The 15,284-nt window shown below is 43.8% G+C and overlaps 1 protein-coding gene across 5 annotated transcripts in view; it reads right to left on the bottom strand.

Annotated features, from left to right (window-relative positions):
* The window catches only part of POLN (DNA polymerase nu), a 177,576-nt gene that overhangs the window by 98,530 nt on the left and 63,762 nt on the right, over positions 1 to 15,284 (bottom strand). For all 5 annotated transcript variants that reach the window (XM_082390927.1, XM_082390924.1, XM_082390923.1 and 2 more), the window contains 5 exons: positions 12,468 to 12,551; positions 12,059 to 12,154; positions 4,098 to 4,154; positions 3,157 to 3,210; positions 2,478 to 2,543 (listed from right to left, as the gene is read on the bottom strand). In XM_082390927.1, coding sequence (XP_082247053.1) covers positions 2,478 to 2,543; positions 3,157 to 3,210; positions 4,098 to 4,154; positions 12,059 to 12,154; positions 12,468 to 12,551 — 357 coding nt within the window. The remainder of the gene's footprint in view (positions 1 to 2,477; positions 2,544 to 3,156; positions 3,211 to 4,097; positions 4,155 to 12,058; positions 12,155 to 12,467; positions 12,552 to 15,284) is intronic.

Here is a 15,284-nt window from a genome sequence, read left to right as displayed (position 1 = left end):
CAATTATAATTCCCGATAGACAACTCATGTAACTAACTGTAACCTTGAGTTTTTTGCCTTCATACACCTCCCCCATTTTGTAGTCTGACAGAACACAACTCAAGTGCTTCTTGAATCTGTGTCTCCTGGGCTATAGTCCTCAGTTTGGGTCAAATAAAACTCTTTTCTATTCCTATTTTACATTGTTAATTAATTATTTCCATTGACATCAGGAAAGAAGAAAGATGGTCCCAATTCCAAGAGGGACATGGAGAAACAGGGCATTTATTTTAAAATAACTCACAGGGATGTAATGTGCAGCACAGGGAATATAGTCAATAATATTGTGATAAGGCCGTACGGTGTGTAATGTTAAAATACCAAATCACTATGTAGTGCACCTAAAACTAATATAATATTGCAAGTTAACTATACTTCAATTTTTAAAAAAGGTGAAACAGGACCCTGTCAGAGGAACTGCAGGGATTCCACGAGCTGTTGCTGAGAGAGAAAAGCGAGAGGCAGAAAAATAAAATTCTAATTCTGTAAAATAAGAATGACAAAGTCATTTCGTGTCTCTCTCTCTCTCTCTCTCTCTCTCTCTCTCTCTCTCTATGTATAGATACATATGGGTCTGTATAAGATTTTATTATAAGTCTGGAGGAAAATATGGATGTACACACTCTAGGCTGCTAACATGAGCTTCCAATGGCACTGGGCCTGAGGGTAAAGGGCTGAGATATGGGTGTGGTGAGGGAGTGTCTGCAATAAAAAAAACATGTATGATATAATCCCAGTCATGTACATGTGTGTGTGTGCACGTGTGTGTGCATGCACATACGTGTGTGCATAAAGAAATAGAGTATGGTCACTAAAATGTTAATGATGTGGCATTTCAGGTGACTTTTACTTTGTCATTTATGTTTTTATCTATTGTTTGAATTCTTTAGAATTATATATTATTTGTATAATGGAAAAGCCATTTTAAGTATAGCAAACATTATACTTTAAAAATTAAGGGGCAAAAGAAAAACGGAGAAAAAGAATTCAGTATTTTACAAAGGGTTGATCTTTATTATATAAAGAGCTTTTCCATACCTATAGAAAAAAATATACATCCTCCAGAGACATGTGCAAAATGACATGAACAGACAACTCACAGAAGAATAACTTTTATATAGTCAACCTCACTTAATGTTTAAAGGAACAGATATTTAAAGATCAAGCCATGAACTAGTAATCAAAATGAAGACTCCCTGTACTGGCAAGGATGTAGGGAACCAAACATTTTACAAATAGATTGGGAACGTAAAACTTTTTTTTCTCTGGAGGACAATTTGGCGAGGGAAAGCCTTAAAAATACACATATACTTTGACTCAGAAGTTCCATCTCCAGGAATTTATGCTATGGAAATCAACAGAAAAACATACCAAAAATATTTGTACAAGTAAGTTTATGGCACATATAAAATAATTAAAACTGAAAACGATCTAAATGACCCTCAATAGGGATAGCCACTAAGTAGAGTACAATGCAGCTGTTAAAATGATGATGTACATTTTGAGTCAAAGGTGGGGGCCAAATGCACACATGATGTTTATCTCCTTTTTCAAAAAATTCAATTGAAATAACAGAAAAATAAATAAGTAAAACTACAGCATCCCAGAAAACCTGGGAGGAGTGCTACCCGCAAGCCAGAGACGTGAGAAATTTCTAGAAGAGAATAAAGCTCAGCAAGAGATAATCTGGAGAGGACACAGGTGCGAGTCCTGGTCCGGGAAGATCCCACATGCCACAGAGCAACTGAGCCCGTGAGCTGCAACTACTGAGCCCGTGTTCCACAACTACTGAAGCCTGTGCACCTAGAGCCCGTGCTCCACAACAAGAGAAGCCACCGCAATGAGAAGCCCGCGCACTGCAACGAAGAGTAGCCCCCGCTCGCCACAACTAGAGAAAGCCCGCGCAGCAACAAAGACCCAACGCAGCCAAAAAAAAAAAGAGAGATAATCTGGGGAAGCCACCTGTCCAGTACAAATCTGAAAATGAAGAATGGGGTGGGAAGAGGTGTCTGTCCCTCCTGCCCTCAGCACCAGAGTGCGTGACTCTCTGGACGTGAAGACCCCCCCCCACTAACTCAACACTTCACACGTGTAGTGTCCTGATCCCCCACTAAGTGCCCAAAACATAGTACGTGCTACTAGAGAATGGACTTGAGGACACGGGGAGCAGGAAGGGTAAGCTGGGACAAAGTGAGAGAGTGGCATGGACATATATACACTACCATAAAAATTAAAAAAAAAAAAAAACACACACACACACACACAAAAAACCATAGTATGTGCTAAATGAACATTGGCTGAATCAATAAACAGAAAAAACTCCACAGCCTATCAGTATGGGGTCTCCTCTTACAAACAAAAAGTGCACAGGCAAACACACATCTAGGCAAAACTGTAGTCCCGACACAGAAACAGGCATTTAACAAGAGCTAACTTACAGGATGCTTGGCTGACAGTCTTCCGGTCACGGTTCCAGTCTGGTTCCACGTGGAGGAAATGGAGCCCTTTATCAGTTGGAAAGAATCAGCTCATGCTCTGACAGTGCCGTGTGAAGTCACAAACACGCGGGCCCCTCAGCACACAAGGCTCACTGCTCCCATCCAGAGAACCAGGAGCCACGGGCCCTAAACTCCCAACCCAAATGTCCTTGGGGTTACAAACTCCTGCATGTGATCAGGGTGAAGGAGATTCTCCCCCAGGCTGTGCAGGAGCTGCAGTAGGACACGTGGGCTGACATGCCGTGGGGGGGGGATCTCAGCGTGGACTCAAGGTGGGGCTGTGCACCCCAGACCGGGGCTGTCACTTGCTGTGTGGCCGCAGACAAGTCACAGAACACCTCTGACTGCAGACTCCTCATGCATGAACTAAAACAACATGCCCCTCAAATGAAAAGAGATGTAATAACAGATGTGAAAGCACGTGGTCAGCAGTAGAGCTTCCACATGAATATGAGATTTTAAGGTATAATGTCAACTTATGCTATAGACCTAAATGATAACAAAATCATGGTTCATAGTTTCAAGAATATTGGATTATTTAAAGAAATTCTACATGTATCTGAACCCATGTGTAAGCCATATTCCCAATCATGATATCTTTTTTCTTAGCTTTAGTTACCTTTTTCATGCAAGCTAGCAATCCATCTACAAAGGTTGACTTGATCTTGTGAACCTAGGTTACAAGACAAAAGTAATCACTTTCTGTGTTTAAGTGTTTAAATTAGGAACAAGTGTCAAAGCAGTGTCTCACAGAATGCTGGGCACGTGTCACTGACGTCACCTCAGGTGACTCCAGGAGGCCCTGAAATGGCCTTACATGGTGCCCAGAATTAAATAACAATGACCAACAGACAAAGACGTCACCCTACCCCTTTCAAAATAAACTTTGTCCTGGAATAATTCTTTTTACAGAAAAGTTGCAAAGATAAAGGGAGAGTTCCCAAGTCCCGGCATCCAGTGTCCCCCGTGGGGCCTCTTTTAGTTCAGGTGCTACCATTTACCCACCCCCCCCAACCCCACGCACACACAGCTGCCCAGCCCTAACAAGGACAGCAGTAAATAACGATGGTCCGAGCGGCAGCAAGTCATACCTGTGAACAGACAGCAGGTATGTGAACGGGGAAAACAGGAGGAGCCAGAAGCATAGCTAGAGAGAGGGGCATGCCCATAAGTCAGTAAGTGTCAATGCGAGACGATAAAACACCACCAGGCCGGGAGAGGGAGGAGGCCTGTGGGACAGGCTTCTGAACTCGGCGCTGATGGAAGCCTAAGTCTCACTGTGGCCACACAAGGATGACACACCAAATACTTCCTTCAGAATTTTTGTTTGTCCTCTTCCATTTACGACTCCTCAGAATCACAGCAGGGCTGTTTGTAGACCTGAGGAATATCATGTCTGGTACAAGAAGCAGTGCTAATATGAGGTCAACGTGAACAAACTGCATTCCCTTTAGGACACTGTCAGGGCTATTTCAGTGATGATGGATTTTGTGAACAGAGACGGTGCCATATGGGCCCCCTTCATTACCAACTTATTGACAAAAAAAAAATCTAACTTACCTGCCTATATTCCAAAATTATTTTGGGTAATGGATGAAGGTCTTGCAGAGCATTTAACTAAAAAATAAGAATAAATATCACCAATATAATTCCTTCATTTAGTTTTAACATTTCAAACACTTATTTTCAGCTGGAAAAGTCCTACTAATAAATGGTCTATCTTGAGCATATTTTCCAAAATGAAGACTCATAATAAACTCAGTTTATCAAGTGTCTTAATTTTAATCCCTTACAGAATCATTATTGTACACTTGGGAGCTAAAGGCACTTCACATGAGCTCGGAAATAAGATTCCTCTTGAGATTTAAATTCCTGAAATCTAAATCCAGGGCATGTAAAATACCATGTAGGACAGTAAACTAGGAAAATGCCTACAAATGGGTAACTCAGTAGTTTAGGAACACCCAACATCTGAATCACAGTTATCTGAGCATAAAGTCGGGGAGGTAACACTGGAATATGACTATAGGTTTTAAATTTAATTTTAAAAAGTCAAAATACAACATACATAAAGTACAAGATCATGTAAACACGGTTTGTTAAATTATCACAACAAGAACACACCTGGGTACTGCCACCCAGAGGGAACAACCCAGGTTCCCAAGCAGGCCTCTGGCCCTCCCCCAGAGGTAACCAGCCCCCTGGCCTCCACCAGCAAGACCACTTATTCCAGTTTTTGAGCTTTGTATCAATGGAATAGGATAGGTACTCTTTGTGTGTGGCTTCTTTTGTTCAACATTCTGGTTTTAAGGTTGGTCCTTGTTGTATGATTTACGGGCACTGCTATATGGAATTATTTGAATGCAGGACAGTTATTTATCCATTCCACCCCTGATGGACATGTGCGCTGTTTCCACTGCAGGGCTATTACAAAGAGTGCTGCTGTGAACATTCTGGCACACAGATTTTGGTTAACACACATCCACAGTTCTGTTGAACATGTACGTAAAGAGGAGAGCGGCTGCTGGGTCACCTGTAGCAGAGCTGACACCAGCCAGTTCTCCAAGGTAAACACAATGGTTTTTGTCCCCATCAGCAGCGCATGAAAGTCCTCCTTGTTCCACATCTTTGCCAACACATGTTCTCCTAGGTCTTAATTTTAGCCATCCTGGCAAATGTGAAGTGACATTTCAATGTAGTTTTAGTGTTTATTTCCCTGACTAATAAAGTCAGACATGATTCAAATGTTTATTGACTAATTGTATATCTCCTTTCATTAAACCCTGTTCATGTTGTTGTTGTTTTTTTTTGTCATTTAAAACGTTGGTTTGTATGTCTTTTTCTTCTTGATTTGTAGGAATTTGTTTTTCTGGACAGGGTTTTCTTTAGTTGGCTATATTTAGTGGAAATATCTTCTACCCCTCTGTGGGTTGTTCTTTTATTTGTTTAATAGTGTCTTTTTTATTTATTTATTTTTTAAAATTTTATTTACTTTTGGCTGCGTTGGGTCTTTGTTGCTGCACAGGGGCTTTCTCTAGTTGGGGCGAGTGGCAGCTACTCTTTGTTGCAGATGCACGGGCTTCTCATTGCGGTGGCTTCTCTTGTTGTGGAGCACAGGCTCTAGGCGCTCAGGCTTCAGTAGTTGTGGCGCACAGGCTCAGTAGTTGTGGCTCGTGGGCTCTAGCTCGCAGGCTCAGTTGTTGTGGTGCACAGGCTTAGTTGCTCTGCGGAATGTGGGATCTTCCCGGACCAGGGATCGAACCCGTGTTCCATGCATTGGCAGGCAGATTCATAACCACTGTGCCACCAGGGAAGTCCAATAGTGTCTTTTCATAAATGGAAATTCTTAATTTTACTATTGCCCAATTGATCAATCTCTTCCTTTATGGTTGATGCATCTTGTGTCCTGTTTAAGGATGTTTAACTACCTCAAGGCCTTGAAGATATTCTCTTATGGTATCTTCTACAATCTTTGTTTTACTTTTTATATTTAGATATACAATTCATTTGAAATTTATTTTTGTATATGGTGTGAAACAGGGGTCAAGATGCACTGGCCCCTTATGTAATGAGCCCTCCCTCTCAGAGAACATGCACTTTATACACACATGTGCAGGTCTGTTTGTAGATTCCCTATCCTGGACCATTGGTCTATTTGCTTATCCTTGAATTGACACTACTTTGTACTGATTAATTAATTCCTCATAATTTCTATTGCTTCATGATTAGTCTTGATATCCAATAGACTAAGTCCTTCAATAGTGCTTTTTCCCAAGATTATCTTGGCTCTTCTTAGTTTTTTGCATTTCCATACAAATTTGGGATTCAGCTTGCCAATTTCTACCAGAAGTTCCTGCTAGGGTGTTAGTTAGGATCATTTTGAATCTATAAATCAACTTGGGGGAGAACTGATGACATAACTTTAATGTACTAGCGTGAGCCACGGAACTGCATCACTCTCTATTTAATAGACTGAGGTCACGGAGTCTTGGCCAGCCATAGGAACATAAACAGGAGGGCCAACACTGGTGTCCTCGGAGCAGGCTCTACCCAGGGGGAGGACTCCTGCCTCGGTGTAATCCAGAACTGCAGTTTCTCAGAAAAGCTATCCCTAGCGGGATGAAAGTGCATGAAAACACTTAGCCAAGAAAACTGCTTAAGATCAACTAACTCTCTTTATCCTGATACCTTACTCACAAAATAACTTTCTAACCACAGTCTCCCTGTATATCTCGAATCGAGCTGTCTGAGAACACTTGAAAAGGATGAAGTGTTTGATCTCATAACGCTCTGGATAAAGCCCTGCCGCGCTGGTTCATGATCAGAGGCAGAGTGCCGTGGCCGTTGCCGCTCTACAAGCTTTATCAAACGCTCCCTCTGTTGGCTCCTGACCCCACATTCTTCTCAGCTCCCTTCTCTCTCTGTGGTCGTTCCATAGCCTCCGCTTGGCACCACTTCTCTCTCTGACCCCTAAATGTCAGTTTCTCAGAGTTCAGTTCTGTGGTTATCAGTGCTGGCTGCTTCTAGAATCAGCAGGGGAGCTTCAAAAACATGTCTGGGGCTTCCCTGGTGGCGCAGTGGTTAAGAATCTGCCTGCCAATGCAGGGAACATGGGTTTGAGCCCTGGTCCCGGAAGATCCCACATGCCACGGAGCAACTAAGCCCGTGAGCCACAATTACTGAGCCTGCACTCTAGAGCCCGCGAGCCACAACTGCTGAAGCCCTCGCGCGCCATAACTGCTGAAGCCTGCACGCCTAGAGCCCGTGCTCCGCAACAAGAGAAGCCACCACGATGAGAAGCCCGCGCACCACAACGAAGAGTAGCCCCCGCTCGCCGCAACTAGAGAAAGACCACATGCAGCAACAAAGACCCAACTCAGCCAATAAATAGATAGATAGATAGATAGATAGATAGATAGATAAATAAGACATTATTAAGCAAGACTAATCCATAAAAAACCAAAAAAAATGTCCGGACTGGGCCACGCAGCCCACAGACTGATTCTGTGGATCAGTTGTGGGCCTGGGCATGAGTGTTTTCCCAAAGCTCCTGCCAGGGTAGAGGACCGCCATCCCAGGGCCAACTACTTCCAGGTGTGCATCTCTAGCACAGGACTTCTCCTCACAGACCCAACTGCTCTGTATCGATGTTTTGTGCACACATCTGTCTTCACATGTCCAAGGCTGGACACTTGACCCCCAGCCCCCGTAAACTGTTCCTCTCTTGGTTTTCCTTGGGCAGCGGCCATCACTATCTGCTCAGGTGCACAACTAAGGAAACCAGGAATTACTCTGCATTCACACTCATGTGAACTCACACTCAGAGAAGCTCCTTTCTGTTCTCAAAATGCTCTGCGCATGTGTCTGCTCTGCTCCATCCTCACTGCCATCGCCTGGGCGCTGAGCCAGCAGTGCCCACACTGCAGCGACAGCCTATTAATGGGACTCCTCCATTCTCCAACCAGTGACGAGAGCGGTCTTTTTAAAACATAGCTAACGCCTGTCAGAACGGCCACAATCCAGGACACCGACACCACCACATGCTGGCAAGGACGTGGAGCAACAGGAATTTTCATCACTGCTGGTGGGAATGCAGAATGGTGCAGCCACACTGGAAGACAGTTTGGTGGTTTCTTACAAAACTAAATATACTTTTACCATACAATCCAGAAATCAGGCTATTTATTTACTCAAATAAGATGGAAACTTATGTCCACGTGAAAACCTGCACACAAATGTTTTACAGCAGCTTTATTCATAGCTGCTAAAACTTGGAAGCACCCAAGATATCCTTCAATAGGTGAATAGATAAATAAAACTGTGGTCCATCCAGACAATGGAATATGATTCTGTGCTAGAAAGAAATGAGCTATGAAAAGATGTGGAAGAAACTTAAGTGCATATTGCTAGCTGAATCAAATCTGAAAAGGCTACATAATGTATAATTCCTATATGACATTTTGGAAAAGACAAAACTATAGAAACAGTAAAAACAGTGGTTGCCAGGGGTTGAGGGGAGAGATGAATAGGGAGAACAGAGGCTTTTTAGGGCAGTGAAACCACTCTGTTCGATGCTGTAATGGTGGATACGTGTCATTACACATTTGTCCAAACCCATAGCCTGTATAACACCAAGAAGGAGCCCTAATGCACTACAGACTTTGGGCAATGATGATGTGTCAGTGTGGGTGGGTTCATCAGCTGTAACAAATGTACCCCCTGGTGGGGCGTGCTACTGGTGGAGGAGGCTGTGTGTGTGGGGTGGGGAGGGGGTGTACGAGACTTCTCCGTACCCTCTGCTCAATTTTGCTGTGAACCTGAAACTACTCTAAAAGACAAAGTCTAACAAAACCATATCTAAGCTCATAGTTGCACCCTTACTTGAATTGTTCCAGGCTGTCCATCTCACCAGAAGTCCACATCCCTTCCCACGGGGAGGGGAACAGGGAGGGTGAAGGGAAGTAGGAAGAAGGAGTCTTAATTTTGAATTGAGAACCATGTGCGTATGTTGCCTAGTGCAGGTTTATCTTTTTAAATGTACAGAATAGTGTGACTTGTTCAGCTAAGTAAGAGATTAAAGTTAATATAATATGATTCATGTTGATTATGTCTTTGTGAAGAAAAATTCAGGGCATTGTCTGAATTCTGTGCACAGTGAAGCACCTCGACACCAGAGGAGAATCCCATTTCCTCTCTTCTGTTGTCGGTTGTCTGGGAGAGCTAAGGAGCAGCAAAGGGAAGGGCAACACTGCCAGCTGGTGCCTGGATGGAGAATAAATCAGGCCAAGACCCCCAGCTCAGGTGCAGTCCGAGGGGAAACGTGTGGCTTTCCCAGGTTCCGCCACCCCTGGGACTTGAGGGCACACTGCCATGTGGCGTTGAAACCCACTCGAGAGTCTCTCCAGCAGGGTGGGTCCTGCCCCCTGCCCTTGCCGTGCTCTGTGAACACACAGCCAACAGTTCAGCCCCAGCAAGTGCTAGTCTAGGACATTTGGTTCTGGGGATGTAGTGAACAAGTTAGATAAAGTCTTTGATCTGTGCAACCTACATCCTACTGGAACAAGCAAACAAGTAACTAGGTAACTTTATTTTTATTTTTTAAAATTTTATTGGAGTATAGTTGACTTACAATGTTGCATTAGTTTCAGGTGTATAGCAAAGTGATTCGGTTATACATATACATATATTCCTTCTTTTTTAGATTCTTTTCTCATATAGGTTATCTCAGGATACTGAGTAGAGTTCCCTGTGCTATACAGTAGGTCCTTGTTGGTTATCTATCTTATATATAGTAGTGTGTGTATGTTCATCCCAAGCTCCTGATTTATCCCTCCCCCCCCCACGTTTCCCCTTTGGTAATCATAAATTTGTTTTTAATATCTGTTAAGTCTGTTTCTGTTTTGTAAATTCAGTTCGTTTAAATCATTTTTTAAAAATTAGATTCCACATATGAGTGATATCATGTGATATATACCTTTCTCTGTCTGACTTACTTCACTCAGTATGACAATCTCTAGGTCCATCCATGTTGCTGCAAATGGCATTATTTCATTCTTTTTATGGGTGAGTAATATTCCATTGTATACAGGTACCACATCTTTACCCACTCCTCTGCTGATGGACGTTTAGGTTGATTCCGTGTCCTGCCTATTGTAAACAGTGCTGCTATGAGCACTGGGGTGCATGCACCTTTTCTAACCATGGTTTTCTCTGGATAGATGCCCAGGAGTGGGATTGCTGGGTCATACGGTAGTTCTCTTTTTAGTTTTTAAAGGACCCTCCATACTGTTCTCCACAGTGGCTGCACCAACTTACCTTCCCACCAGCAGTGTAGGAGGGGTCCCTTTTCTCCATGCCCTCTCCAGCATTTTGGCAAGTTGCGTGCAGAAAACAAATCGAGGTGAAGGAATAGGTTGTGGCTGGGGGTCTTACTGTCACCTGTGACCAGAGGAGGCCTTTCTGGAAGCAATACTTAAGCTGACAATCAGAAGCCAGCTGAGCACACTCCGTGGGAAGAGTTTCCAGACTGAGGAAGGAGCCTGTGAGAAGTGTGCTCAGCGGGGTGCTGGGAGTGAGGAGTGAGGGAGGCCAAAGAAGGGCCAGGTCCAGACCCACGGGCCGGGGGGAGGCACACTCGAGAGCTGGGATGTGATTCTGAGTGTCATGGAAAGCCACTGGGGACTTCCCTGGTGGCACAGTGGTTGGGAATCCGCCTGCCAACGCAGGGGACATGGGTTCGAGCCCTGGTCCAGGAAGATCCCACATGCCACAGAGCAACAAAGCCCGTGTGCCACAACTACTGAGCCTGCACTCTAGAGCCCACGAGCCACAACTACTGAGCCCGCGTGCCACAACTACTGAAGCCCGCGAGCTTCGAGCCCGTGCTCCACCACAAGAGAAGCCACTGCAATGAGAAGCCCACGCACTGCAACCAAGAGTTGCCCCCGCTCGCCACAACTACAGAAAGCCCGCGCACAGCAACGAAGACCCAACACAGCCAAAAAAAAAAAAAGAAAAAAAGAAAGCCATTGAAGTTGAAGGCAGGGGATCAACATGATTTTTCTAACACTTTTAAAAGATCATTCTGCCTGGATGTGATGAGTCACCAGCAGGGATAAGCTCACTGCTGGCTCCCAAGGACCCGGAGGAGGACGCTGACCAAGGTGGGGAAGACTTGGGGAGAAGGGAAGATGCAAGTCCCTCTCAGGGAGCAGCACTCCCCAGGGGTGGGCGTTCACTCGGTGACTGATGCCTGGGCCCCCTGAGGGCCAGGTGTGGGGACAGCTGGCAAGCGTGGTGCCCCGCCAGGGCTGAGACGAGCAGGAAGTGCGGGGCTGGAAAGGTGATGTGCACAGAGGAGTCTGGAGGGAAGCTTTCCTCTGCTGCAAAATCCAACGCTGAACAAGGCACAGAAAGGATGAGCTGGAGCCTCCACAGCCGGCCCTCACCAGAGCAACACGTGTCCTTTCGCCCACTGGCCAAGCTCCTCGCTGCAGGCTTCCAGCGGTATCATTATACTCACGGGGTTCTGAATATCTATTCACACTCTGCCATTCGATTAAAGCAGCATCTCACTACTCCATGTCTGTTAAAAAATGCATTCCTCTCAAGGGAAGGGCAGCTAAATTTTTCTAAAACAAACTTGGGGAAAGGAGAAGACTGATGACTTTTCCCATTTCCAGTCTCTTATGAGGGCATGAAATGAAGAAGTCCTGACTACATTGTCAAGAATTTGGTTTCCAGAACAAAATTCCATCAAATTATCCTCCGCAGGAAATCAAGGCAATTTATTGCCTCTGGAAAACTGTACCGTAGGCCTCTTTGTCCTTCCTTCATAACTGAAGGGCAACCTTGGGGTGGGGGCACCTCTCCTGCCGCAGAAAGGAAGTGAGGGAACGGAACTGCTCCGTGGTGGTTGCTGCCGGCTTGTGCCACCACAAGCATGCGGCTCTGCAAGGGACTCGCATGTGGTGGGAGGTGCTATTGTCTCAGAGAGCGAGGGGACACTTGTCGACCCTTACCACGGCTTCTGATGTGGACGGGTGTCTCCGGAGTCCAGTTTTGGGAAGAGTCTCCTGTGGACGCAGCAGGTGCAGCTGCAGTTTGCCAAACAGGATCTGCAACAAAAGCCATTTCACATGATGAGCGGGTCCCAGATTTAAGAGGACCTGAACATCACTATAACAGAGTTAAAGCAACCAGCCAGAGGGGACACACCCGACTAGGTGTGACAAAATGCTTAGATTTTGATTCAGTACTTTTCTTAGATGTAAAGGCTTTGAAGTAATGAATCTCAATGTGAGAGACATGAACAAGTTACATACTTTTCAGATGATCACATTAAAATAATGTTTATAAAATCAGAATAAATCTCCATTTAACCCCTGAACAGGAAGTATATTTAATAAAAGAACTGAAATTTAGCTTTACCTCTCGAAGCTGATTACTGCTCGTTATAAGAAACTGTTCTCCTGCAACAAAATGGGCTTCTTGCTCCAGTTCCTTGAGACGAGACTATGAATGTGAGAGACACAATCTTATTAATAGTTTTCACAACTTAAGATTATTTTTCTCAACATGAGATCTTGTAAGAATAAAAAATAATCTAAAATTTACCTAAATGGACATGACAAAATACATATTTTGACTCATGATGCAATACTCAGGCTCAAATCACTCTCTTAAGTGGAGTGGACCCAAGGAAGCAAACTTAAAGAAGTAAAAATAGTAAATAACACACCAAAATGAAGGAGGGAAAGAAGAAGGAATTCTCCAGCAACATTATGACAAGTAAACGGATCCAGCATCACACCATAGACCTCAAAACTTCCAAAGTATCCCAAGGCAGAAGAGCTAGGACCAAACTGCATGGTGACCACAGTGATCATGATGCAGGACATTCCCTCCCAACAGAGGAGCAGCTGCAGGGGAAACAAGACAACAACGCTCTGAACAACCACACACACTGGGGCACAGCCCAGGGCGAGGGGTGGGGGGCATGGAAGGCCCAGGTGGGTAAAGACAAAGGTACCTTATGGAACAGCTGATAAACATGGTGCTGAGCAGAGCAGTAGGACATGCTGAATTTATGAACCCCTCACCATTTTGGTCAGAAGAAAAGTAGAACATGACCAGGACTTTAAAAAAATTATTATAGGGGCTTCCCTGGTGGCACAGTGGTTAAGAATCCGCCTGCCAACGCAGGGGACACAGGTTTGAGCCCTGGTCTGGGAATACCCCACATGCCGCGGAGCAACTAAGCCCATGAGCCACAACTACTGAGCCCACGAGCCACAACTACTGAAGCCCACGCACCTAGAACCCGTGCTCCAAAACAAGAGAAGCCCGTGCACCACAACAAAGAGTAGCCCCTGCTCACCGCAACTAGAGAGAGCTCGCACGCAGCAACGAAGAATCACTGCAGCCAAAAATAAATAGCTAGATTTATACAAAAAAATTATTATAAAAGAAAAGAGAGAGCAGAGTCTAAATCAACCAACTCTGAGGAAATATCATCTGCACTCTACCTTTATCAGACAAGAACTGCCTTTAGGCTGCAATACTGAAAGACGTTTACAAATAGGAGCAAGACAAGTACAATACAAAAAAATAGTACTAGGCAAAAAGAAGAACCCAGAAACAATGGCCTCAGTTAAGGTATGCCAGAATTCTATAGTCAAAGGAACAAATGACGAAAAGAAAAACAAGGAACAAAGCATTAAAAGACAGATAATGGGGACTTCCCTGGTGGTCCAGTGGCTAAGACTCCACACTCCCAATGCAGGGTGCACGGGTTTGATCCCTGGTCAGGGAACTAGATTCCATATGCCGCAACTAAGAATTCGCATGCTGCAACTAAGGAGCCCACCTGCCGCAAGTAAGACCTGGCACAACCAAAGAAATAAATAAAATATTTTTAAAATGTGCTAAGTAGCTTTTTCTTATTGACAGGAGTTCTCTATATAGTCTGCATATGAGTCCTTTATCATAGGCATTGAAAGTACAATCAAAATCCCAGCTGGTTTTTAAAAAGTAGATCATAGAATTTTATATGGAAATGTGAAGAACCTGGATTGATAAATACCATGTGGAAGAAAAAAGATGGAAGACTGTAGGATATCAAGACATATTATAAGCCTACAGTAACTAAGCCAGGGGAGTATTAGCCCAGGGACAGACACACAAAAGAAAAAAACAGAAAAGAGTCCAGAAAAAAACCCACACATACACAGTGACCTGATTTATGACAAAGACACTACTGTAATTCTTAGTGGGGGAAACAGTGGCACTTTTAGTAAATTGTGCTGAAATGAATGGAAATCCATCTGGGAAAAATCTTAACTGTACTTTATACCATGCAGAAAAATTAATGTGAGGTGGATGATAGGCTTAAAATAATACAGCTTATAGAAGAAAACAGGAGAATATCTTTACTAGAGGGCAGACAAAGAGTACTTAGCACACAGAAATTCTCAAACATTTAAGAAATGGTTCATTGGACTTCATGAAAATGAAGAAATTCTGTTCATCAAAGGACATAGCTATTGAGAGAGTAAAAAGACAAGCTGTAGACATAGACTGGGCCAGACAGTAAATACTTCAGACTCTATGGGTCACATATGGTCTCTGTCACATATTCTTCTCTACTTTCGTTTGTTTTTTAAAAATTGTAACAACCATTCTTAATTTCAGGCCATATGAAAACAGGCCACAGGATGGATTTGGCCCATAGACTACTGTTTGTCAAAGCCTGGACTGGGAGAAAGTACTTTCAATATATCTTACAAAGGACCCACATACAGAATATATAAACAATTCCTATAAGTAAATAAGAAAAAGTTGACATAAATTTTTAAATGGGCAAATTCTTTGAAAAATTGGATCACAAAAAGAATATATCCAAAATACCATCAAGCATATGAAAAGGTGCTCACTATTATTACTTATCAGGGAAATGCAAATTAAATCCACAATGAAATGCGACTACAGACACACCAGGATAGCTAAAGTGAAAAAGACTGACAGTACTGTGCTGGTGAGGATGTAGCAAATGGGACTAGAAAATGTTATAAACAATGTGAAGAGCTATTTGGATGTACCTACTATCGGTAAATATATGCATACCCTGTAACCCAGCAATTCCACTTCTGGATAGAAAACCGAGAGACAAGAGCTCTCTTATCCACCACAGGTTATAGTTACACCGCATGAATAGTTGCAGCCACTGCGATCACAGTGCCCAACAAT

This window comes from Balaenoptera borealis (genome assembly GCF_965194805.1).
Source record: "Balaenoptera borealis genome assembly, chromosome: 4".
NCBI classification, from domain to species: domain Eukaryota; kingdom Metazoa; phylum Chordata; class Mammalia; order Artiodactyla; family Balaenopteridae; genus Balaenoptera; species Balaenoptera borealis.
Note: the sequence above shows the minus strand (reverse complement) of the source record. Positions and strands in the feature narration are given on the sequence as shown.